The 25426-nt window shown below is 64.9% G+C and overlaps 1 protein-coding gene across 1 annotated transcript in view; it reads left to right on the forward strand.

Moving 5' to 3' along the window:
• The window catches only part of TTYH3 (tweety family member 3), a 30287-nt gene extending 4861 nt beyond the window's left edge, over positions 1-25426 (forward strand). Inside the window, exons 2-14 of the mRNA XM_028091835.2 lie at positions 8693-8862; positions 8968-9079; positions 9213-9433; positions 9714-9809; positions 10950-11022; positions 11509-11584; positions 13710-13765; positions 14408-14500; positions 16425-16517; positions 16844-16980; positions 19470-19640; positions 19995-20070; positions 22365-25426. Coding sequence (XP_027947636.1) covers positions 8693-8862; positions 8968-9079; positions 9213-9433; positions 9714-9809; positions 10950-11022; positions 11509-11584; positions 13710-13765; positions 14408-14500; positions 16425-16517; positions 16844-16980; positions 19470-19640; positions 19995-20070; positions 22365-22439 — 1449 coding nt within the window. The 3' untranslated portion in view covers positions 22440-25426. The remainder of the gene's footprint in view (positions 1-8692; positions 8863-8967; positions 9080-9212; positions 9434-9713; positions 9810-10949; positions 11023-11508; positions 11585-13709; positions 13766-14407; positions 14501-16424; positions 16518-16843; positions 16981-19469; positions 19641-19994; positions 20071-22364) is intronic.

Genomic DNA, 25426 nt, shown 5'->3' on the forward strand with positions numbered 1-25426 from the left:
TCGGGGTGGGGGTCATGGCCGCTCTAGGCGCAGAGTCTAGGCCACTGGCCAGCCAGCATCGGTGGCTGCTGGTCCAGCCTGCCACCCCCCCTTTCCGTGGACACAGCAGCCCCCGTGCAGAGACTTCCTGGGCCCCCCAGCAGGGGCTGGTTCTGGGGAGCACAGTGGGTATTGGGACTGGGCCCCCTCCCCCCAGGCAGCTCTGCTGAGTCTTTGGGGAAGAGGAACCAAATCCGCAGCCCAGGGACTGGGTCACAGATATGGGAAGTTCCCCCCATGACCCCCGCCCCAGGACTGGGGCATGTGACCAGGCTGGTGGTAGTTGTGGCAGAACCCCAGGAGTGCCTGCCCTTAGCCCTGTGCTGGGCCAGGACACACACACAGCCCTCGCATGGCTCTGCGGAGCTTCTCGTGGTCTTGGGGAGGGTGAGGACTCAGACCCACAGACAGACCATGGCAGCTCGGTGTGGTGGGGCTCTGATGGGCCATGCTGGGCCCGGTTGCCCAGAGCAGGGAGCCACTCACGCTGTCATTGGTGGGGGCCACCGTCCAGAGGGTGCCCTGAGCTAAGGTCCTAAGGAGGGGCCCATGAATGCCAGGGCCTGCCCTGGGGTCCCTGCCAGAGATGGGATGGCACATGCCCCCCAAATCGGGTCTGCCGTCTGCCCAGCAGGGCTCCTGGGGCGTCCGTGGCACACATCTGCCGAGACAGCGAGTCTGCTTCATGCTCTGGATGGGGCTGTGCGGACTTCGGTGGGTCTCAGTCAAGGCCAGGCCTCCAGGCCAATATCAGGGGCAGGAGGAGGGCTGCAGGGAAGGCACCTGGGTATGGGGTGTGCCCCCAGGAGCAGGACCAGGTGGAGGGCCCAGGCTGCGCCAGGGCCTGCAGGGGGCGGGTGGGTTGTGGGAGAGTGGCTGTGCGGGGCCCCTCGTGAGACTCCCTTTCCACTGCCCCCCTGCCCAGGGGTTGGGTTGCTAGGTGCCCAGATGGGCTCGTGCACACACACAAACCCACACATGGGGCCCCCCTCGGGCCTCAGTTGGCAGGCCCCTTCCACTCCCCAGAGGAAGCTGGCTGAGGCCAGGGTCCCCACAGAAGAGGCAGGTGGGCTGTGAGGGGTAGGTGTCGACCACAGGGGCTCTGTTTTGTCCCACAGGCACCCGTGGTGGTTGGGCCTGTCCCGTACTAGCCGAGGGCGTGGGGTAAGGCCGGCTTGCCCACAGCCTGAGTGGCCACTGCCTTCTTCCTCTGAGGAGGGTACCGGCCCACGGTGCCCCCCACCCAGTTCTGTCTGCTCTGGCCCCGTGCACTCCACTGGGCTCCTGACTACCGTGAGGGCTGCTACGGAAGTTCTGGTGTGCGGTCCAGCCCTGGCCCCCGAGTCTGGGGTTAGGCTGCACCCCCTGAGCCATATCTCCCTGGTTGATGTGTGTCCTGGGACTGGGCTCGGGCTGGCCCAGTGATGGGACAGGGCCCGTCTGGTGGCTCTGGGCTGTCTGTGAGGCCTGTGGCCTGGGTCTCTAGGGGTGGCCGGTGGAGAGGCGCTTACAGACAAGCCTGGGGAGGAGCGGAGGACTTTTCTGGGTGTCATGCTGGGAAATGTGTTCGAACGCCAGGACCAAAACAGACACCCTCGCCGTGGGGAGGGCAGCCCCTGTGCCATGCTCTTGTGTGACCGTTCACTCCGTAAGCCTGTGTGGCACGGGCACCCAGAGGGCAGCGGGTGGGGGCTGGGTTGGGGCGTGACCCGCTAGAGCTTCCTCGGGGCCTTCCGCCCAGGTCCGGCCTTGCCACGCCTCTGTCCCCGTGGTTCCTGGAGGACAAGGGCGAGTGTGGTGTGTACCCTGTGGGGACATCGGGGCGCAGCTGCTGCATGTCCATGTGAAGCCTGGTGCTCCAGGTCTCAGACCTCAGCGTGGGGGGACTCGGACGGACAGCTGGGCCCCTTCTGGGCTCCTGCTTGGCCGGGCGCTGGCTGTGCGTTCTCCAGGATGGCCACGAGCTCACCGTCATGGAATTCGTGAAACCCAAGCCCAGCTCAGTGGAAAATCTGTTTTTAATTTCTGGTCGGCATCTGGGAGCTGCAGCCAAGTGTGTTAGAGGCGTGGGGGGCTGCGGGCCGAACAGCCAGCCTGGCGCCCAGCTCCGCTGCACGGCCAGGGCCCTCGGCACCCACTCAGGCTGGCCCGGGAGGTGAGGCGGGCCTTTTCCGGGGCTCTCCTCAGGAGGCCTGTGTGGGCTCAGACACTGCTTCCTGCGTCACTTACATGTATGGCCTCTGTGTCCCTTCTGGCCTCAGGCCCCTGGCCTGGAAGGTGGGTGCCGCCCCCTCCCCAGGTGGTCGGGGGACCAGCGAGCCGTGTGTGCGGCTGGGCCACAGTGGTTGCGGAGGCCGAGAGCCAGCCGTCAGGGAGCGGTCAGCCCTGTGCGCTGGGAGCCCTTCCCGGCAAGGCACCCCAGACACAGAGGAGCCAGGGCTGCGGCCCAGCCCAGCCCCAGGGCTCCAGCCGACACACACGTGTGCGTTCCTAGATGGTGCCTTGGGGTTTGGGATCCCGCCAGCCTCCTGGACACCCTAACCTGGTCTCTTCCTCTGGAGGAAGGCCCTTGGCCGTTCTGGGGCTGGAGTAGGACGCCCCCCTGCCCCTGGAAGCAGTGGAGGGGCATGCTGCTCCCCTCCCACCGCACCTGTCTGCCCCCGCCCTATCCACCAGTGCCCCTCAGGACACAGGTGGGCAGCCTGGATCCCCTGCCTCCCATGGTGCCCTGATGGTGCGCTCTGACACGTGTTTCTGCACCCCTGCTCATCCGCCTGGCTCCCAGGCCCTCCAAGACTACGGGGCCTGCACTGCCGGGATTCTGGGAGACGCCTGCCCCACGGGGGCTGTGTGTCTTGTGCCCTGTGTCCCCATGTCAGGCCTGGTGCTGAGTCTGGATGCCACACATGCTGATGCGCTTGGTCTCAGGCTGGCCCCGGACCGAGGGCCTCCCCACTCCAGTGAGGCAGGGGTGACCAACATGAGGATGTTGGGGTGTGGGGCAGTGGGGTCCTGGGCCCCTGGAGGAATTTGGACTTGCCTTCTCTTTGGAGCTTTGCCCTTTGCCGCTGGACGAGCTGCCTCAAAGGGAGGGCTGGTGCAGGGAGGAGCGGGGGCAAGCTGAGGGGCAGGCCTGCCGACCACGGCCTTCTGCAGGGGCACCCACCTCTGCAGGCTTTGGGGCCTTGCTGGCCCCTCTCATGCCATGGTGAGGGGGGGAACCTCAGGCACAGAGGCTCCTCTCCAGGGAGGGGGTGTGTGGGGAGATGGTCCACTGGGGGTCCCAACGTGTGGTCCACATGTGACGTGCTCCTGCACAGGCTTGCATGTGGCTGCGACCGGGCTTCCTGTGTGTAGCCGGGGTCCTGTGTGGCTACCCTGGTCTGTTGGCCTCGGGCACATTGGTGTGGCCTGCCCTGGAGCTGAGCCTGACGTTGTGCATGGGTCGGGTGCAGGGGCCCGGCCACTGACAGGCCGTGTCCAGGCCAGTGGTGGGGCGTCAAAGGGACGGGCTCATAGTCCTCAGCCCCTCACACCGTGGTCTCCGTCCATGGATGGGGCCAAGCCTCCCGCTGCAAAGCTCTTAGTAAGGTTTGGTGGCACACTGTGGGCCCTCCCCTCCCAGGGCTAGTTGGGGCCCCCAGTACCCCAACTGCCAGCAAGCCTGGGGCTGAGCCAGGGATCCCCCCCGACCCCGTGCAGGGAACCAGCTTAGGCTCACACGGAAAACAGCTGCTTCCCTGGGCCCGTCTTGCCCCCTGCTCGCCTGCCAAGGCTGGGGTCTTGGGTCCCTCGGGAGACCTCAGACCTGGGCCAGGGGGAGGCTCTAGACCCCAAGCTCTGGCTCGTGGGGTGTTTCCAGAGTGGGTGGGGGCTTTGGGGGGCCTTGGGGCTCACAGGAGAGTGTGTGGGCACAGGCCAGGGCGGGGGCCGTCCTCTGGCAGGGGCTGCAGGAGCCTTGGGAGGCGGGGGGTGGTCCAGGGCTGAGAAATGAGCTGGAGGGGCGGGAGGGCCACACGAGGCCCCACTGCAGGCGCCCTCACAGAGCCCAGCGTGCTCTTAGCGCTTCAGGTGGCTGGCAGCTGGCACCGTGGCCCGCGGTCAGGATACGGGCCTGAGCATCTCGCCTCGCCTGACCGAGCGCTGACATCACTTCCATCACAGACGGAAAATTCCATTTGGTCAGAGCCCAGATGCTGATCAGACATTTCCCATTCTCTTTCTGAATGGGCCCAGGGGAAGTGAAGGGGACGCCAGCCCCTGGCCAGGGGAGGCGGGGCTGCCATGGGCACGCCGGCCGAAGAGGAGACGGGGCCAGAGGTCACGCTGGGCGCCCCCGTGCCCGGCTCGGGCACCCAGCTGGCAACAGGCTCTGCAGCTTCGCCGTGATGGGCTGGACGGCCCCCCCCCCCCCCGCCACCGCCGCCGAGCCCCCCTGTGTGAACCGGGAGGGTGCTGGCACCTGCCCTGGGGCTGAGGGGAGCTGTGGTGGTCCGGGCCCCGGAGCCCGCCGTCCTGCCAGAGACGAAGCTCCCAGCCGCTCAGACCTTGGGGTGGGGAGCCAGGGGGCCAGGTCTGAGTGCCAGAGGGAGCACCGCCCCTGCTAAATTGATGAGCTCAGGAGGCCTTTCCAGCACTCCCCGGGGAAGGTGTGGGCAGACAGACCCCACTCCTGGTCAGGGGGCTTCCTGGAGCTGGGCAGACAGACCAGCAGGGGACGAGGTAGCACCCTGGGTGTGTGGACGCCTGGCTCCCAGTGGGCAGGGTTACAGGGGTGATGTGGGGGTGGCAGCGGGGGCACCCGGGCTTCTGCCTGTCATTGCCTCCAGGGAAGCCTCTGCAAAGTCACTTACCCCCTTGGTACCCAGCTCTGAGCCCCAGGACACAGGATCACCGTCAAGCCTGGCCCTGGGGCTCCCTGGGCAGTGGTCATCCCCTAGCCCCTGCTCCTTGACTAGGCGCCGTGAGGCAGGGCTGGGATGGGAGTGGTGTCCTCCGCGCCTGTGGCCATGGCGGCTGTGTCCCCAGGCAGGTGGCCGTGTGTGAGGCGGCCTTCCCCTCTTCCCAGTCACAGCAGGTGGCCCAACACCCAGGTGCTTGGGACCCCCCCCCTCCCTGCCCACGACCCCCAGGAGCTCCAGCCACAGGCTGCTGGGGAGACCACAGGGTGACCGCTCACGTGCACGTGTGAGTGTGAATATGGGCGTGAACATCTAGGAACACATGGGTGCGGGAGTGCACGTGTGGGCATAGATGTGGACGTGCTCAGCTTGTCCTGGACCCCCCCCCGCCCCAGCGGCCAAGGTGTCCACTTTCTGCCCCCGTGCCGCCCACCGGGCAGCAGCCCTCGAGACCCTGACCTTTCCTGGGGGACCCCCGTGGAGGTGCTGTTCTGAATGTCTCCAGGGACTGGCTCCTGCAGTCCTCACACACCCCAGCCAGGAGACAGAGGTTCCTGTCTCCACCCTATAGGTGGGGAAACTGAGGCATGGAGGTTGAAGTCACTGACTCACGGTCATGTCTTTGAGCCAGGCTGAGCAGCATTAGAACCTTGGTGCTTTGGTTCCCAGCAGGCTGGACCGCCCCACGTGGGCCTGAGTTTTAGGGTGGCTGGGGGGGCGTGCCTCTGTCTAACTGAAGGCAGTTCTGGGCCTCCTGGTAGCCAGCCAGGGTGTGCCTCTCCTCCACTGTGGCTCCTGGGGGACTGGGCGCCAGCAGGGCCTGTGTGACCACGCCACAGACTGAGAGGGGCCCACCCCACCTCGGCTGCCGGGGGCCTTCTCCTGCAGGACAGCCCCGGGGCCAGGGGACGGTCACATCGCCTCACAAAGGTGAGACCGGGGTGCAGAGTGCAGCAGGGCCCGACTGCGCGGGAACGGTCACGTGGCAGAGCTGGGCTCGGACCAGGGGCCTCCCACGCTCAGCTGGAGAGAGCTACTAACAGGTTTCTGGTTCTGCGTTTTAATTATAAAGTTAGTACAAGTGTGTGGTTTTCAAGAAAAGAAAACCCCAAAAGACCCACAACAACCAAACAAACCAAATGAAAGCTGTAGGAGAGGGCTCAAGGAGGGTACAAGGGGAACTTCTGCCCGCAGGGGTGCGGCCCCTCCCTGACCTTCCGGACAAGGACAAGCCGGCTCGGAGAGGCGCCTGGCCACGGTCAACCCACAGACTTGTCCCGGCGTGCTCCCGTCCTGCCCTCTGGCTCTGCGTGGCCCAGCTCGCGTCCGGCAGGTGCCGTCCCCCGCCGCCCACCAGCCTGGCCGCTCCGGGGGCTGCGAGCAGCGTCTGTCGGGGGCCTGTGGGGCCTGGCACCTGCCTTGGCTCCCAGAGGCGCGGTGAGCCCCGCCTGGCTCCAGATGTGAGGGGCCTGCTCGGCCGGTGGTGCTTCTCTTGCCTCAGTTTCCCCATCTGGCACATGGGAGTGGGTGGTCCTGACAGCCCTGAGGCAGTGACTGGGCCTGTCGTCACTGTGAGGGGCCGGGTAGGCTCTCGGGCCCCGTGCCTCTGGCCCCGGCTCCCCCACCTCGGGAGGATGTGCGTCCATGTGCGTCCATGTGCGGATTTGAACACCCGTTCCGAGCCCGCCCTGTTCTCCGGGGCGGGGGGAGGGTACGGGCAGGAGAGGAGGCGGCACGGTGGCAGGGTACGCCGGCTCCAGCCAGGGCCGAGGGAAGGCTGTTAGAACCCTGGGAGCCAGGGTCAGCAGGGCCTTAACGGGAGCTCGATCTGGGTGTGGTGTGGTCTCTGAGGGTGCGGGGCAGGGGCGGAGACCCGGTGGCCGTGTCAGGCCATGGTGACTGGGGGCTGGAGGGTGGCCTTGGTCATGTCAGCACAGATGTCCCGAGCGAGCCATGGCCCCAGGGGCCGTGTTGTGTTCTGCCCTTTGCCTCTGCCCGACAAGGTGGGGGGGGGGCAGGGCCTGTGGCACCTCGGGTCAATGTCCGGCCCGTGCGTGGGAGGCAGACCCAGGGAACCCATTCGACCGTGCTGTTGCAAGCGCTCTAGTGTTTATTGACATCCGGTGCTGGGCAGGGTGAGGGCAGTCCTGATCCCAGGACCGGCGAGGCGAGCCCCTCCCTGGCTGGCCCTTGGCCCCATGACACGCCCGACTCTGGCCTGGAGACCCCTGCCTGCGGCCTGGGTCGTGGGAGCACCTACCCTCTGTGACATGAGCGCCCCTGGCCTCCGGGAGCCTTGGGCTGAGGAGGTGGCCCGAGGCCAGCTCCCCTCCCCCCACCCACGCGTGCGCAGGGGCAGCCAGGGCCCTTCAGGCCTCCTGCCAGTGCAGGGGCGGTGGGCGGCTGCACCCCCGGCCTGCAGGAGGAATGGAGGGCGCCAGCCCCGGATGGCAGCCCACGGGGCACGGCCGTGGCCTGTGACTGCAGCCCCACGGTGCCACCCTGGTCTCCCCCAAGATGGGGCCCCCACCCTGTGCCTCGTCGTGCCGCCCGGCTCCTCAGTCCGCAGGGCACCAATGTTGCTTTGAAGCATGGCTGGAGGTGCAGGCCCTGGTCAGGTGGGAGGTGGAAGAGCTCCACCTCAGGTATGAGGGGCTGGCCAGGGATGGTGGGCCTGGTGGGAGACCTCTGGGACCAGCAGGCTCCTGGGGGGGGGGGGCGGGGAGTGCCATCCTGCCTCCGCTGCCTGGCAACCATCTCCTGGGAGACGTGCTGGGGGCCAGGGCTGCAAGGTAGCGGTCCCAGGGCCTCTGTGGCTGAGCCTCTCTTCCCAAGGGTCCCTGCCGGGGGGGTGGGGGGCCGGTGGGCGTTCCACCCCCCAGGGCACTCCAGGGACAGCCACGTTGCTGAGCGTTCAGACATGGGGAGGGAGGGTGTTTCCAGGTCCCCCTGAGGCCCAGTGTCTCTGCGGCAGTGCCTGTGAGGGCAGCTATGGGGTGCCCAGCGGCCACACCACAAATCTGATGGTCCCCGTGGGGTGGGTGCCGCTGTGTGTTGGGCCTTCTGCGTGGCACTTTACCACCCCCCATGTGGTGCACATGGTCAGGCCACCACCCCCACCCCAACACAGGACGTGGTAGAGGTCCCAGCGGGGCCATGATGTGGGCACGTGGGTCCTTCCTCCATATCTTCCCTGAAGCCAGTTTCTTTACCAGTGAACGGAGGTGATGCCCTGGGCCAGGCGATAGGGAGAGCGTGGTGCCCAGGGGAGGCAGGCCTGGCCCGTGTTCCAACAGATGGAGGCCCAGCCCACAGTGGGTGTCCCTGCTGGATCAAGTGAACCACTTCCCGTGGGGGGTGCCGACCTCGGTGCCAGGAGGGGGCTGCCGCGGGCACATCCTCCACCCTGGCGACTCCCGGGATGTGGCTGGAGAATTCGGGGCCCTTCTGGCTTCCCAGGGCCCGGGGCCTCGCAAAGGCGGCCAGGTCCAGAGCAGGGTCCACGCTGAGGGGGGAGGACCCTGGGAGGACCCCACGGCCCTGCCCGCCCGGCCCCTCCGAGTGTGGCTTGGGTGCGGTCCTGGTGGCTAGTGCAGGGTTAAGGACGGGAGTCTGGGGGATCGCAGGCAAGCACCCAGGTGTCCCCAGAGCTGGAGGACGGTTCGGGGGGAGTGCGCCGGCGCGCGGTGTTACAGGTGCGCGGAGCCGGGCGCGCGCCCGCTCCTCCAGCGCCGCGTCCCCACCTCGCACAGGCGCTGCTGCTGCTGGGGGCTGCCGCGCTGGCCTGCCTCGCCCTGGATCTCCTCTTCCTGCTCTTCTACTCCTTCTGGCTGTGCTGCCGACGGCGCAAGAGCGAGGAGCACCTGGACGCCGACTGCTGCTGCACCGCCTGGTGCGTCATCATCGCCACGCTGGTCTGCAGGTGAGCGCGGGGCGGGACGGGGCCGGAGGGAGCTCCCCGCGGGCAGGCGGGCAGGCGAGGGGCCCGGCCGCGCCCTCACACGCCTCCCGCCCGCCCCCGTCTCAGCGCCGGCATCGCCGTGGGGTTCTATGGCAACGGGGAGACCAGTGACGGCATCCATCGGGCCACCTACTCGCTCCGCCACGCCAACCGCACGGTGGCAGGGGTCCAGGACCGCGTGAGTGGCCGTCCAGTGGGGAGGGGGGCTCTGTCCCTGCTCCTAAACCCAATGTCTGCGTGTGTGCCCGAGGGGTGGGCATGTGCTGGGGGCGGGTCTGTGCCCGGGCTCACCGGCCCCCGGCCCGGCACAGGTGTGGGACACGGCGGCCGCTCTGAACCGCTCGGCGGAGCCCAGCCTGCAGAGCCTGGAGCGGCAGCTGGCCACACGGCCAGAGCCCCTGCGTGCAGTCCAGCGGCTGCAGGGCCTTCTCCAGACGCTGCTGGGCTACACAGCTGCCATCCCGTTCTGGAGGAACCCCAGCGTGTCGCTCGAGGTGCTGGCGGAGCAGGTGGACCTCTACGACTGGTACAGGTGCGGCTGGCCCTCTTTTCTGCCCGCCCCACCTGGCCCCTAGTGCCCGTGGGAGGGGTGGCCGCAGAGCCCCGGGGCTGAGGTTTTAGGGGTGGGAGGGGCCGAGTTCCCCAGGACCTCTTTTACAAGAAGGCTGATGCCAGCCCCTGTAGTCCCCATATTCCTGAACTGCCCCTGGTTGTGCCTCTGGGCCCCAGGTTGTGTCCCTCCGGTCCGCTGGGCCCTGCCTGAGCACCACCCCCATCCCAGGGCGCCACCCACACCCTCTGTGTGCCCACAGGTGGCTGGGCTACCTGGGCCTGCTGCTCCTTGACGTGGCCGTCTGCCTGCTGGTGCTGGTCGGCCTCATCCGCAGCTCCAAGGGCATTCTGGTTGGGTGAGTCTGTGGGCCTGAGGGGCGAGGGGGGACAGTGGGGGAGGCCACCCAAAGCACCATCTTCTGAGTCAGCCCTGCTCTCCCTCCCCCGTCCGTGCATCTGGACACTGGTCTGCCCAAGGGTGGGGCCCCACTCTGGCCCTCCTGTGCCCTTGGCCTGTGCCCCCAGTGGTGCGCACATCTGCCCTGGCGGTCCTTGGTTCCTGCTGGGCTCCTCCCCCTTGAGTCCGCACACTGTAACCAGAGACACCTGAGGACCTGTGCGGATCAGCTAATCGTGGGGACGCCAGAAGGTCAAGCTGGAGGCTCTGTCCTTGGCCTGGCGGCGGTCTGGATTCAGAGCCCCACTGTGCCGCTCACTCAGCCGGCCACCTTGGGTGGGTGGCCCCCTGACACAGACACTCCGTCTCCTCATCTCAAAGATGAAGACGGAGATGGCTCTTCTGTAGGGTAGTGGTGAGATGTTCTCCTCCCCCCCCCCCCGGGACAGTTGAACAGCCGTGTCCTGCCCCCACGCGGGCCAGGCACTGTGGGTGACAGTGCTGCGGGAAAGGGAGAACGGGGTGGGCAGGGCAGTCCGCAGTGCCCTGGAGGCCTGGCGGGGGAGGGGAGACCGGAGCAGAGCCCGGGGGACCCAGGGACGTCTGACCGTCAGCACGTGGCCTGCAGTGGGGAGAGTGTGAGGAGCAGCAGGGAGGCTGGGGGGCTGGACTGCAGGGAACGGGGAGACAGGTGAGGTCAGGCTTCAGGTGAGGCGGGAGCCGGCCAGAACCCTGCCGGGTGGTCCGAGGCAGCACCCTGCAGGGCTTGGGCCCCATGGGGTCTGGCCCAGGCTAACAGGTCCCTCTGGCCACACTCTGGCGAGCCGGGCGAAGGCCAAGACCCGCTGCCTGCCAGGGGGAGGGGGAAGCAGGAAGACCAGCACCCTCCCCCCCCGCCCGGCCCTACTATGAGCCGCACCCCGGCCTGCCCCAGCTGGGAGGGAGGTCTGTCCGTGCCCGGCCTTCGGGTGGCTCTAGCTAAGGAGGAGTCACAGCCCTTGTGTGGGCACACCCCCAGATGTTCCCCAGGGCCCCGGCCCTCTGGCCTGCAGCCACCCCAGCCTTTGGGGGGTGCTGATTGGCTTTCTTTTGCCCCAAGGGTCTGCCTACTGGGGGTCCTGGCCCTGGTCATCAGCTGGGGCGCACTGGGCTTGGAGCTGGCCGTGTCTGTGGTGAGTGGCAGGGGGGATGTGTGATCCCGGTCTGTTGGGCTGAGGCATGGGGAGGGGGGAGGAGATGTCACACGCCTCTCCCCTGGGACGCCGAGGTTCCACGAGGAGTGGGGACCTTTCTGTGGGCACACAGCAAGCCAGTGCCTCCCCACATTTGTATTTTATATATATATATATTTTTTTTAAAGATTTTATTTGAGAAAGAGAGAATGAGAGACAGCACAAGAGGGAAGAGGGTCAGAGGGAGAAGCAGACTCCCCGCCGAGCAGGGAGCCCGATGCGGGACTCGATCCCGGGACTCCAGGATCATGACCTGAGCCGAAGGCAGTCGCTTAAGCAACTGAGCCACCCAGGCGCCCCTCCCACATTCATATTTTACCTTCCGGAGCCGAGAGCAGACCTGGGGCTCAGGCTCTATCCGTGAGAGCTGAAGGATGGGGGACCTAGCTTGGTCACCCCCTCTTCCTTACCTGCACCTCCCCCCAGGGCTCCAGTGACTTCTGTGTGGACCCCGACACTTATGTGACCAGGATGGTGGAGGAGCACTCGGTGCTGAGTGGGGGTGAGTCTGCAGCTGTGTCTGAGCCGGCAACCCGGTGGCCAGGCTAGGGAGACCCAACTGAGCGAGGCCAAGGCATCCCCTCCCTCGTGGGCCCTCGGTCTGGGGGAGGCAGGACCCACACAGATCAGGAAGCTAGTGAGTGAATAGGAACACCTTCTGTGAGTTGGGGGCTGCTGAGAATATGAGGCTAGGTGCTGTGTGAGGCCAGTGATGGGGGTGGGGTGAGGGTGGAGGCAGGTGATGGGGCCAGGGGGGCAAGTGGTGACAGACCGCTGCAGAGCAGACAGCGTGGCCTGCTGAGGAGGTGGCATTAAAATTGAACCAGAGGAGGCTGTGTGTCTTGTGCCAAGGCCCTGAGGCAGAGACAAACTTGATATGTTTGTGAGGCAGAAAATAGACCTGTTGTGAGAGGAGAGGGTGGGGAGGCCAGCAGGGCAGGAATTCGGGCTTAATTCTGGGGGATCCGTTGGAGGGTTGGAAGCCCTGAAGAGACATGGTCCACGATTGGATTGCCTTTTCAAAGCTTCCTTCAAAGCTGTTGGAGCGACAAGGAGGTCAAGCAGGAAGGCAGCGAGGCGCCCCTCCAGGCAGGAGATGGAGTGCCTTGAGCCCGCGGGGTGAGAGGTGGATGGGGACGTGCAGCAGGATGGGGCTCCTGGAGAAGCACGGTGTAGGGAGGGAGCAACCGAGGACTCTGCTCTCTGCCTGAGCCACCGTGGTCTCAGGAGCCCTGCACCGAGGCGGGGTGGGTGGGGAGCAGGTCTGGGGTTGGGAGCCCGCAGTGTGCTGCACGTTGGCCATCGCAGGAGGCAGATGCATGTAGGACTCTGGGGCTCGGGTGCAGCCAAGCTTGTGGGTTTGCCCTGCTGCCCTAGTGCTGCGGCTTCCTTGAGAGTAGGGTAGGGGGCTGTTGTAAGTGGCCTTAAGATCCTGGCCTCACGGGACCGTCTTCCCTCTTTGCCTGAGAAAGCCACAGGGGTGAGCACGTGGGCTGGTTTTTAGCTTCTCTGGTTGAAGGAACAGGTTCCACCTAAGCCTGAGGAGCCCCCCCAGGAGGGAGGGTTGTCTGCTCCCCGGCCTCCCCAGGTCCTCACTGCTCAGGACTCGTGGGTCCTTAGCAAGCACGAGCAGCCCCCAGCCTCAAGGGAGCGTGAGCCCCTGCCTGCGAGCCACAGGCCACCCCTCCCAGGGCCAGGCAGTGCCAAGGCCGGCGTGCTGGCTCCATTTACAGGTGGCCAAAGTGAACTGGGTTTCATACGCTCGGTGGGAGCGCAGGCCTGATGTGCGTGCCAGCTCTTGCCCCAGGCCCCGGGGGCCCCCAGAAGGGAGGCCTGGGACTCCAAAGCAGTGTCGCTGCTTCAGGTTAAGGGCCCTGAGCCCGCCAAGCGGGCCTGCGGGCGGAGGGCCTCGTGGACATGGGGCCAGGCAGACAGGGTCTGAGTTCCCCCTCAGCTCCAGCCAGGCTCGGGTCTTTTGAGGTTTTCAGAATCAGAATTGTAAGTGAACCCCCATCTTTGAATGTTGGACGCCAAATCGACACACGTGTTTATGGGGAGTAGACAGGCAGGCCACCTGAGTTCTGGGCCCCCCCCAGCTGCCACACCCAGGCCGTGTCCCCTCCTTTGGGGGGCGCTGCTCCAGCCTAAGAACTGTTATCCCAGCTTGCCCCAGCAAGCCAGGAGCAGATGCATCCCCGTGGCTCTTCTGACTCCTTGCCCACCCCCGGTGCCGCGTCTGCTGCCCCAGGGGGAAGGGAGGAACAGGGCTGCGCCCCAAGAGTTGATCGTGCATGCTGTAAGGACCCTGCTTGTAGCAGAAGGGTCTGGGCCCTGGCCCTGGGCTCCCTGCAGGCCACATCTCCTCGCACACGTGCTCGAGCACACACAGGGACAACATACAGACGCGTGCACACACGGGCATGCGTGTCTGTTCACGCACGTGTGCAGAAATGCACACACAGGCACACACGCAGACCTACATGTAGATACACAGTTATGTGCAAGCATGTATACCCACACACGTGCACACGGATGCACACCAGCACACACGTGCTTGTGCACACACAGACGCGCACAGCACATGCACGCGGCAGGCCTCACGCAGCTACCTGGACCTCTCTCTGCAGACATCCTGCAGTACTACCTGGCCTGCTCGCCCCGTGCCACCAACCCCTTCCAGCAGGTGAGTGCTCGGGCTTCTCCTGCCCCTGGGAGGCCGCACAGGTCTTGAGTCCCACAGCCCCGATGTCTGCAGCCCCTTAGCCCCTCGGCCCCTCTCAGACGTCATTAGATTCTGGGACCCGAGGAGCTGTTGGGGGGCAGCTGGATGAATGCCATGTTGACATCACTAACTGCCCCTGGGGTTAGCGCCCTGGTGCCCTCGGCACAAGTCTTTTGGGGTGGACTGCTTAATGCCATCCAAATACCTGGGATTCCTTTCAGTTCTTGGGTTGCCCCTGGCCACCTTGCAGGGCAGAGCCAGCCGTCTGGCAGGCGCGGAGGGGCCCAGGGATGCCTCACCGCGGGAGGGGTCCGGGGCCCACTGTGGAATAACTAGGCAGGTGTCATGGTGGAGTTTGGAGGGAAACGCTTTGGCCCACTGCCTGTCGCTGCACATGATTGCATGGCCCTCGGGGGTCCTGAAGAACTACCCCTTTGAAGTCACTGTGCTTTTGGAATCTGTATTACCTCTGCGTGTGTGGGGACAGCCTCACGGGGAAGAGGGAGCAGCTTCCCCGCCCCGGGCCCGCCTGAGCTGGGTGCGCGTGGGGCTGGGGGAGGGGGGCCGCCCCAGCTGGAATCAGCCAGCCTCTCTGTGGAGCAGAAGCTGTCTGGCAGCCACAAGGCGCTGGTGGAGATGCAGGACGTGGTGGCTGAGCTGCTGAAGACGGTCCCCCGGGAGTCCCCGGCCACCAAGGTGAGTGGGCCGCACGGTGAGCAGCGCCTGCCCCGGCGCCCCCAGCTCAGGCAGCCTCCTGCTGGGACCCTGCCAGGGGTCTACCCCTCTCTCCCACCCTTCGGTGGAGAGGCTTCTCCTCCTCTCCTCCGCTCGCCCTTCATTGCCCTGGGGGCTTGGGGTAGGTTTCTAAAAATAATTCTGCTCTTTATTTTAAAAGTAATACAAACTCTTCGAATTAAAAAAATAAAAAGGGGGGCGCCTGGGTGGCTCAGTCGTTAAGCGTCTGCCTTCGGCTCAGGTCATGGTCCCGGGGTCCTGGGATCGAGCCCCGCATCGGGCTCCCTGCTCGGCGGGAAGCCTGCTTCTCCCTCTCCCGCTCCCCCTGCTTGTGTTCCCTCTCTCGCTGTGTCTCTCTGTCAAATAAATAAAATCTTTAAAAAAATAAATAAATAAAAATAAAAAGGGAAAATGGGGACAGATGTAGGAACAAAGTAAGGTCTGCCCCCCCGCCCTTGGGGGTGTTCCGGGAACTGGGGAAGGGGGGCGGTGGCTTTCCCCCTGCGGTGTTCTGGGGCCTGAGCATTTCGTCCACATGTCTGTTACTGCACTCCTGACCAAGCCCAGCGTCCTGGGGCCGGGGGGGCCAGCCCGTGGGGGTCCTGCCCGTGCGTGCGCCACCGCAGAGCGTGGGGGGCCGTCCATGCGCACAGCTGGGCTCAGGCTCCTCTCGTGACCCGCTGGACCTTCTGTAACAAGCTGTTCGCAAAATCCGAGTTAAAAAAAAGATGGACACGTAAACATACATATTAAAATTACTTTCTCTTATTATTTCTGTTTGGGCCAGGGCTCCTCTGGGTACTTTGCGAGTGAGTGGGGAGGTAGCCGGGGCTGCCGCAGCGGAGCTCCGCGTACTGGGGGGACTTAGACAGCAGGGACTCACTCCCTCACGTGCTGGAAGCTGGAAGTCAGCGAGATCGAGGCCAGGCGTGGGCTGGGCTGGCGTCTCCTGAGGCCTCTGTCCAGGGCATGGAGATCTCCCCATGTGTTCTTCCCGTGTCCTCGGGTGGTCATCCCCCTGGGCCTGTGTGTGGCCCCGTCCCCCTCCTCTTATAGGACCCCAGTCCCGTGGGATGGGCCCCCCCCCACCTCGTGACCTTCCTCTTGCCTTAATTACCTCCTGGAAGGCCCCACCGACAAATACAGCCCCGTTCTGAGGTATTTAGGGTTAGGAACGCAACATAGGAATTTGCTGGGGGGACACAATTCAGCCCCTGTTGGTGAGTTGTTATCCTGGGATCCGCTTCAGAATCACAGGGCGCTCTTTGAACACGCGCCACGTAACACAGTGTTGGGTCCGTAACACAGCGGCTGGTCTAGAGGCAGCCCCGTCAACCCCAAAGGGTTTCTGTGAGGCATCTTTCCGTGGACACGATGTGGGGAGAGGTCCCCGTGTACACACACACACACACACACACACACACACACACACACAGGCATGGACGCGCACGTGCACAAACACACGCACACTACAGGACCGGGCTCGCTCTATACAGAGCATTTGGATGACGTTTTGTCATCTAAAATATCATGAAAATTTTCCTTTTAACTGTTCCTTAAAGTAAGATTTTTAAGAGAACCAGGGCCCCATCAGGAGCTACGTGGGTCTTTGCTGTCTCTTCTGTTTTGACAGGCATCCATGGGTCCCACTTTCCCTGTAGACTCATGTGCTCAACAGTCCCTCCAAGGCCAGGACACAGACTCTGGCCATCATTTCTAGAAGCCCAGGGTCCTCAGGGTCTGTGCCAAGACCACAGGGTCAAGGGTGGTCTTGATGGCAGAGTGTGGGTGGATGGGCACCCAGAGGGCTCCCAGAGGACCTATGCCTGCCTTGCCCCCCGCCCCCGACCGTGGTACTGACCTTGTGTGCTATGCCCCTCCCCAGGACCCCTTGCTCCGTGTCCAGGAGGTGCTGAACGGCACAGAGGTGAACCTACAGCACCTCACCGCCCTGGTGGACTGCCGCAGCCTGCATCTGGTGAGAACCAGCCTCTGGAGCCAGGGCACGGCGGCTGGGGAGCAGGGTGCAGCTGGGGGAGTTGGGAACAGAAGGGTGCAGCTGGGAGGATGGGGCAGAGGGTGCAGAAGGGGGGCTGGGGGGCAGAGGGAACAGCTGGGGGCGGTGGGGACATCACCCATGGGTGGCTGGCCCGAAGCCCGGTCTGGAGCCGGGGTGGTCAGGCCGCTAACGGTGGGCTGGGCTGAGGCTCTGGCATGGCTTGTCTCACCCTGCCTTCCCCGTCTCTCTCCTGGTCTCTGCGGGCCGTGCTGTCCCCGTGCTGTCCCCATGCCGTGTGGCCTCAGGACTACGTGCAGGCCCTGACGGGCTTCTGTTACGACGGCGTTGAGGGCCTCATCTACCTGGCCCTCTTCTCCTTCGTCACGGCCCTCATGTTCAGCTCCATCGTCTGCAGCGTGCCCCATACCTGGCAGCAGAAAAGGTGAGGGGCTCAGAGCTCACCTCAGGCCACACCTCAGGCAGGATGTTTTGGGGACATGCCTTCTGGACACCCATACCCTCGTCCCCAGAGACAGGAGCAAATGCTTCCTCACCTCCTGACGCTCTCTGTAAGCCTCTGCGGTGCTTGGAGGCTGGCGAGTCCGGGGTGAGCAGCCCCATTTCACAGATGGAAAACAAGTCTACAGGAGCTCCAAGCCCAGGTGACATGTGAGGCCAGAGCCGGGGGGTGGAGCCAGGTGTCCCGGCCGCCAGCTCGGGCTCCATGCACCACGCCCTTCCACACCTCTGGCTGGCCTCGGGATGTCTCCTCCGTCTCCCTGCCCCTCAGTGCACATGTGTGGGGCTTGTGCATGGAAAGAGCAGCTGTCCAGCTGTGGGGACTGGGAGCTTCTGCAGGGCTAGAGGGCCCCAGGTGTCTGTGGCCTCCATGGCCCGTTCAGCTGGGTGACCGGGATGGCAGCTCCTACTTCCCATGGGGCTGTTAGGTCCTTATCTTTGAAGTGGGGGTCCTGGCAGCTCCTTCCTCAGTCTCCCTGATCAGTACTGAGTTGAGTGGTGTATTTAGGAGCCAAGCCCCTTCCCTTGCTCGGGCCCTTACACTTCATCTCCCAGACTCACCAGCTCCCCTCCCGTTGGGCTGTGGCTGCACCTTGGTTGCCCAGATCAGCTGACAGGTAGCTCAGCTCAGATTTCTTCCCTCTGTCTGGATTTCTGCTCTATTGTTTTCTGTGGTAATGCTGCCAGTGGTGGTGATGGTGGTGGTGATGATGGTGATGATGATGATGATGGTGGTGGTGATGGTGGTGATGGTGATGATGGTGGTGGTGATGGTGGTGATGGTGATGATGGTGGTGGTGATGGTGATGATGGTGGTGGTGATGGTGGTGATGGTGATGATGATGGTGATGGTGGTGATGGTGGTGGTGACGGTGATGGTGGTGGTGATGGTGGTGATGGTGGTGGTGATGATGGTGGTGGTGATGGTCGTGACAGTGATGGTGGTGGTGATGATGATACTGATGGTGATGGTGATGGTGGTGATGGTGATGGTCACCATGATGGTGATGATGATACTGATGGTGATGGTGGTGATGGTGGTGGTGGTGATGGTGGTGGTGATGATAACAGTGGTGGTGGTGATGATGATACTGATGGTGATGGTGATGGTGGTGATGGTGATGGTCACCATGATGGTGATGATGATACTGATGGTGATGGTGGTGATGGTGGTGGTGGTGATGGTGGTAATGATGGTGGTGGTGATGGTGGTGGTGATGGTAACGGTGGTGGTGGTGATGATGATACTGATGGTGATGGTGATGGTGGTGATGGTGATGGTCACCATGATGGTGATGATGATACTGATGGTGATGGTGGTGATGGTGGTGGTAATGATGGTGGTGATGGTGGTGATGGTGGTGGTGGTGATGGTGGTGGTAATGATGGTGGTGGTGATGGTGGTGGTGATGGTAATGGTGGTGGTGGTGATGATGATACTGATGGTGATGGTGATGGTGGTGATGGTGATGGTCAGCATGATGGTGGTGATGATGGTGACGGTGGCAGTGGTAATAAAGATGGCAGCTGTAGGTAAGTGGTCAAGAGGATAGACCTCAAACCCTGTTGCCTGGATTTCAGATTTCTGTTTATCGGCTGACCATGGGCAAGTCACTGAATCAGTCTGGGCCTCCATTTCCCTAACTGAGAAATGGGAGTTGTAAGAGCACACCCCTCTGGGGGTCGGGTAGGCACTAGGGTAACCATTGTGTGTAAGGGCTTAGCCCTGGGTTTGGCTGGTCATTGATGCTCAGCCAGTTGCTACCTCTGTCCTGCCTGTCTCACTGCCAAGGGCACAGAGAGGAAGCCCTCTGCTCAAGGTCACCCAGCTGGTGGTCAGGAGGTGGGACGTGAGCCCAGGCCTGGCAGACCTGTGCCGTCACCACCAGGCAGCCTGGCCCTAAGGCTGATCTGGGAACAGGCAGGACATGATGAGCCTGGAGCGCGCCCGAGGCCCGGCCCCTGGCTCCCTTGCCTCACCCTGCAGCAGCCTGAACGGAGCGGACAGAAAGCCGGAGCGCAGCAGAGCAGGTTGGGCTCAGGCCTCCTGGGACAGACAGTCCCTGTGGGCTCAGGCCCCGCAAAGTGCAGGCTGGGACCTGCCGGGCCGGAAGAGCGCGTCTCCATTTCCAGGCCCCCAGCCCTCTCTGCCCCGCCCGAGGAGGGGCCATGCCCCCTTCCCCTGAAGGCAGACAGCCTCCCTGTGTACAGGCTGAGGGTCAGGGCCCCTGGCACCCCTGTCTCACAGGGCACGAAACCAGGGTGACTTGCCCACGGTGCCGTAGGTAGGCCATCCGTGACCAAGCCAGGATCAGCACGAGGTGCGTCTGCCTCCGAGCTGGCCCCGCACGGGCCTCGTGGCTGGCTGCCGTGGGCCAGGGTGTAACCTGGGCTGGGGGTCCCTCCCTGCAGAGGCCCCGACGAGGATGGGGAGGAGGCGGCCCCAGGGCCGAGGCAGACACACGACAGCCTCTACCGTGTGCACATGCCCAGTCTGTACAGCTGTGGGAGTAGCTACGGCAGTGAGACCAGCCTCCCAGCCGCGGCCCACACCGTCAGCAACGCCCCAGTCACCGAGTACATGTGAGCTGTGCCCTGAGCTGGGGGCGGGGGGCGGGGGGCGGCTCAAGACCGCGGGGTCATGCTAGAGCGTGCTCCCCACCCCCTGGGGCTGCCGGGGCTGCCGGTGCGGTCGTCCAGGCAAACCCGGGTCGTGGCCCCAGTAAGGCCGCTCTGTCAGAGGGCGGCTGGGTCTAGGGTGCAGGGATGCTGTGGCTGGGGGTGGGGGTGGGCCGCGTGCGGGCCGGTGATGAGGAGGCCCGGGGTCAGAGGTGGGTGGCAGAGCAGGGGGGCTGCCTGGCTCCGGAGCGGCCTTGGACGGGCGCTGGGCCTGCCGAGGCTGGCTGCCACTCACGGCCCTCTCTCCTCACTGTGCAGGAGCCAGAATGCCAACTTCCAGAACCCCCGCTGTGAGAACACCCCCCTCATCGGGCGCGAGTCCCCGCCGCCCTCAGTAAGTCTCAGGCCTGGGGGGAGGGGGAGCGGCTGTGAGCCTCCAGCGCCGGGGTGAGGGCTCTCCCCAGCCGGGGCTCTCCGGTGGCCATCTGGCCCGAGGACACAGTGCCGACTGGGCCCACAGGTTGGCCTGGAGGTACCCTGGGGCCCGAGTGGGCAGCCGGGGGCCAGCTGCCTGGTGGGTCAGCTTGAGTCCAAGGGGCCCTGGCTTCTCCTTTCCCAGTCTGGTCCACTCTCCTTTCATTTCCTTCATTGACTTCCTGAGCTCAACCCAGGACTCAGCCTCGGGCTCTTCCAGCTGCTGTCCCTTCTGGCCTCAGGGATGAGACAGAAAAGAGGGGACAGGGCAGTTTGGTGCCAAAGAGAAGGAGCTTGCTGACTGACAGGGGCCCCGGGGGCCTTCCTGGAGGTGGTGGCCTGCAAAGGACAGGGCCAGAGAAGCCGAGGGCCACTTGCCTTGAGAAATGTGTGCCTGGGCAGGAGCCCTGCGGTGCCCTAGGCCCGGACCAGGGTCAGTGTGGGCACACAAGCCATCCGTCATGCCTCAGCGGCACTGTGCTCCGGCCCCCTGCAGCCTGGCGTTCAGGCGGCTCTCTCTCTCTCTCTCTCTCTCTCTCTCTCTCTCTCTCCCCTGCGCCCCCGCCCCCACCCCGGGCCCTCCTAGCGCTATCTGGCGGCCCTGGACTCTGACAGCCATGCAGGCTGGCAGTTTAAGCCCATGGATAGTGCCCGAACGCTGTGGTGGCCGTGCCCTCAGAGTGACAGGTACTGACCCCCCAGGTGGCCCGCCCTGCACCACCTGCCCACCGTGCCTCTGTACCTCATGCTCTCCGCTCACGGCTGCCCCCTCACCAGGGCCGGCTTCAGGGCTCTCTCAGCTCGGCCCCTGCTGGCCAGCTCTGGGTCATCACAAGCCTGTAGACTCGTCAGCCCCCGGCCCAGCCAGAGCCCCTGTGCTGGCCTTGGGCCCGCCACCCTCCCCTCAGGGGCAGTCAGCCCCTTCCCCACTCCTGGCCCAGCTGCAGGCCGTCCCAGTCGGCCTTGTCACCTCCCAGCAAGGAGACCATCTCTGCAGGCCCGAGGGTGTGCCTGCGCCTGGCGCCTAGGCTCGGTGAGCTCGCTCCCTGGGGTGTGGCCCGCAGGCCCGGCCCTTGAGGTGTCACCCTGCATGTTTGGAGGTGCACACAGGTGCATGCAGGCAAGCCGTCCCCCACGTCTGCGCGTGCCTGCTTGGGCTCCTTCAGGGTCTGGGGTGCTGCCCCCGCCCCCTGCTGCATGTCCGTGGAATGACATGGCTCCCGGGTGCCACGGCGCCTCCTCCGCACAGCGTCTTGGCCGCCCGACCTGGCACTCACAAGCTTCTCCCCACACCCCAGGAGTTCCAGGAGGGCTGTCGGGGCCCGGGAACAGTGTCCTTCCTCATCTGGGGGTGGCGGTGTGGGCACTCAGGTGTGGGGTCAGCCTGCCACGCTCCCCACCTCTGTGGTGACGCTTGGCACACGCCTTGGCCTTTGTTCACACCCCCTCGTAGCACACGCCTCCTCCATGTGTGTGCCTCACGAGGACACCCGCACACACGTGTGCACCCAGCGCCTCGTGCTTTGGGTGGGATGAGGGTAGAAGAGGGTGTGCCGTCCGTGCCCTTCTCCCCGCTGTCTCCATCCCTGCGTCCGGGAGCCGGCGGAGGAGCCCACGCTTTGTTCCCGACCTGAGCAGGCGGCAGCGTCCCCCAGCCTGAGGGGCCTGTGGGACTTTTGGAGCCCCCCCCGTCCGCAGGGTCTGGGGCAGAGTGGCCGTGGGGCCTCCTCGTTCCCGGGGCCTGTGGGCCATCAGGGACCCCCTGACCTTTTCTCGAACCCAGCCTGATTCCGCCTTTGCACGATGCTCTCCTCCTGGCTCCTCGATCAGGATCCCGCGGCGGGAGGAAGCCTCCCCGCGTCCCCTGAGCCCAGCCCTTGAGGGCAGCCTGCGTGTGGCCTGTAGGTCCTGCGCACGTGGGGTGCGGCTGGGGAGCCTCCAAATGCTGGCCTTTTGTAGGGCAGAGCTCTGCCTGGCCCGGTGCCCAAGTGCCTGAGTGCGCTCCCATCCCTGGAAGAGGCGGCTGGTCCCCATCCTGAGCCTGGGGCGCGGGGGCCGGCCCTCTGCTCGTGGAGCCCCTCCGCTGGGGCCCCGCCAACCGTGCCACCGCCACCCCGTCCTGCCCGCAGGGGTGCTTCCGGCTCACCTCGCCAGGGCCCGCGTGGCCGCGCCCAGCGCCCCACTGACCCCCTCTCCCCCCCTGTCTCCCTCCAGTACACCTCCAGCATGAGAGCCAAATACCTCGCCACCAGCCAGCCTCGCCCCGACTCCAGCGGCAGCGGCCACTAGACAGCCCCGGCCGGCCACCCGCCCACGTGCCAATCGCCCTACCCCTCCCCGTGCCAGCACTGCCGCTCCCGCCCGTGACCACCCGCCGGACACTCTGCACGCCCACCAGGCCCGCTGCAGGCACCCTCGCCCCTGCCCTCCCCTTCCTGCAGGGGCTCCCCTTGGGTCATGCACCTGGACACGGGAGCGGTTCCACCAACACGGGGCCCCCCAGCTCCCCCCCACGCCCCTCTGCCTCTGAGGAGGGGGATTCGCAGAGCCCCGCTCTGGGCCGGACTCGGTGCTGTGTCCCTGACGCTTACTCCGCAGCAGGCCGACCCATGGACCCGTCTTCTCCTCCGCTCGCGCCCAGCCTGCTCTCTCCCGCCCGCAGCTCCGATGGCTCGCCCGCGCCCTCCAGGCTTCCCCGCGTCACTTCTTGCATTCACAGGCCGTGCAGCGCCCGCTCTGGGCTCGGCACGTGTGCGCTCACCGCTAGGCTCCTGCACAGAAAGTTCCCGGGGAGCTCCTTCTCTCAGTCCACCTGACCACAGGCCCCCTCCTGCCGGTTGCCAGAAGCCTCCTGCCCAGCACCGCTCTCTCCCCCAGCACCCACCCTGCCCGTGGAGCCCAGCCCTGCACGGCGGCAGGGGGACGGCAAGTGCCGCGCCGAGCCCAGGCTGCTCACCCAGTGCTGGCCGCCTTCTTGGTGCCAAACCCTCTCCCCCGCCCCAAGACTTGGCAGCTCGTCTGGTTCATTTTTGCACTAACCACATTTGTCATCCTAGGGCAGGCGGGGCTGCCGGCCAAGCAGCACACTCCCCTTCTCGGTTCCCTCTCTGTCCAGGACAGGCACACGTCCCGAGCCCGGCCGGGGGCTGGACCCGAGCTGGCTGTGAATGTGCCCTCGGCCCCTGCCGCCCCCCCCTTGGGACTAACCACTAACCTCACCCAGCCTCCGCGGGCACCCCTGGCCGACCCAGAGCCAACAAGTCTCACCCCAAGTCCAGGCCAGAGATGAGGCCTAGGCCGGCCGGCTGGGAATCAGGCTGGAGTAGCCGTTTCTTCTTGGGGTGCTGCTGGGGAAGGGCTATAGACCGACAGGCGGCCTGAGAGCCTGCAGACCTGTCCCTGGGCAGGTGCTGCCCCAGACGACTGTGTCCTCGGGAACGAATGTCCCTTGGGCTGTAGGACTGAGGTCCGTGCGGCCTCAGTCTCCCTACCTGTGAAGTGGGAACAAGGCTTCCCTAAGGTGCTTTGGCTTTAGTGTACAATGTTTGCTGTGTTTCCTGCCGTGGAGGGTGTGCCACCCCCAGATCAGGATGGGAAGGAAGCCCCCTGCCAGTCTCAGCCCTGGCCTGGCCACCCTGCGACAGAGGGTCAGGCCAGGGGCTACAGAGCACCAGGCAGCAGCCGCGTGGGAGGGCCCGGGCCGGGGTCCTGCAGCAGAAGGCAGGTAGCCGACCCAGCCTCGTTCGGCGTTGTGGGCTCTTCCTTCCAGAGCGGGGCGGTGCCCTTCCCTGGGACAGGCCTGGGGAGATGCCGCCCACCCTTCCTCCACCATCCTTTCTCTGTGCTGGTGTCTGGGACCAAAAGGGCACGTGGGCTGGGGGCCAGGCCACATCTGCCCGGCTTCTGGGGTCGCCTCTGCCCCGGGAAAGGAGGGGAGTGAGCAGGCAAACACCGGGGTGCCCCAGGTGGGCCCCGGGGCCCTGAGCCTGGCCAAACCTCACTGCAGGGCCCCGTGTGCTCTAGGCCCCGCCTGGCCGTCATTCTGGGCCCCCACAGCCGACCTGCCCAGTTTTTCCTCTGGGCTCCTCCAGTGGCGAGAGCGGTCCTGGCCCAGTGTCAGGAGGGAGGCCCCAGCCGTCCTGCCTGGGTGCCTGCCGTGCGCTCAGCCACTGCTCAGAAGCACAAGCAGCCGCCCGCGGCCCTGGGAGGCCGCCCGCAATGTGAATGTACATAGCATGAGAGCCCGGCGCCGCCGGACGGGCTGTGGACCTCGGCTGTCTTGCGAGTGCCCACCGTGCGGCGCGTGCGCGTGCGCGTGCCCCGTCTGTGACTGCATCGAGCTCCTTCTGCTCACCGAGGTTGAATAAAGGAAAAGGAGAATCATCCGAAGGGGTTCAAACCCCAGCCTCAGTCTGTGGAGGGGAGCAGGTCCTGCCATTGGTTTTCTTTCTGTTCTGAGTTTTCAGGGTCCCCTTCCTAACCACCACCCATCCAGTGACCTCTCCACATCCCTTCCCGGCCTTGCTCCCCAAAAGCCCTGCAGCATCTGGGGCCGGGGGGGGGGGCGGGGAGTGTGGCCCTTGACAAAGTGGGTGGCCGGTGGGAGGGAGGAGCCTTGAAGCCCCACAGGGTCCAGCTGGCTCCCGGGCCCTGCCAGGCTGGGCCAGCAGGAGGTGGGGTCCAGGTGGGACATCTGGCCCACGGGGCTCCCCTGCCATGCCCACCCACCCCATCTCACTATGCAATTCCCGCCCAAGCACCATTCCCTACCTGTCCGGGACCCCTGCCCAGCCCCCGGGGGGTGGGTAGCCTCCCTGGGCTCCAGCCGGGGGGCGGGCAGGGGCCAGGGCCTTCTGTGTGGGACTTTTTGTTTAACCATAATGGTTGTGCGCTGTGCCACTTTGTTATATATAACATATCGCTCAATATAATTTTGTTAAGACTCTGACCCTCCCAGTTCCCCTCCTGGCCCTCGCCCCCTCCCCCCCCCCCAGTGTGATTTAGGGCCCTGAGCGGGAAGGGGGAACTTGGGCCCGAACCACTCAGCATCTTCCTCCGGCACCTTCCTCCAACCTCCGTAGGGCCATGGCTGTCTGTGCTGTCGCTGTGTTTTTTTATTTTTGTTTTTGTTTTTTAACTGGGTTTGGGGTTTGATTTTTATTTCTTTGGGGGCTTTATTTTTCTTGGCAGATAACTAAAAATCTCGTCAATGTAATTTCTGTGGTTTCTATTCAGCTTGGGTTTCACGTTTTAAAATAAACAAATTTTAAAAAACA

This window comes from Eumetopias jubatus, unplaced genomic scaffold (genome assembly GCF_037043125.1).
Source record: "Eumetopias jubatus isolate StellerSeaLion01/CBP00866 unplaced genomic scaffold, mEumJub1_p1.0 scaffold_12, whole genome shotgun sequence".
NCBI classification, from domain to species: Eukaryota; Metazoa; Chordata; class Mammalia; order Carnivora; family Otariidae; genus Eumetopias; species Eumetopias jubatus.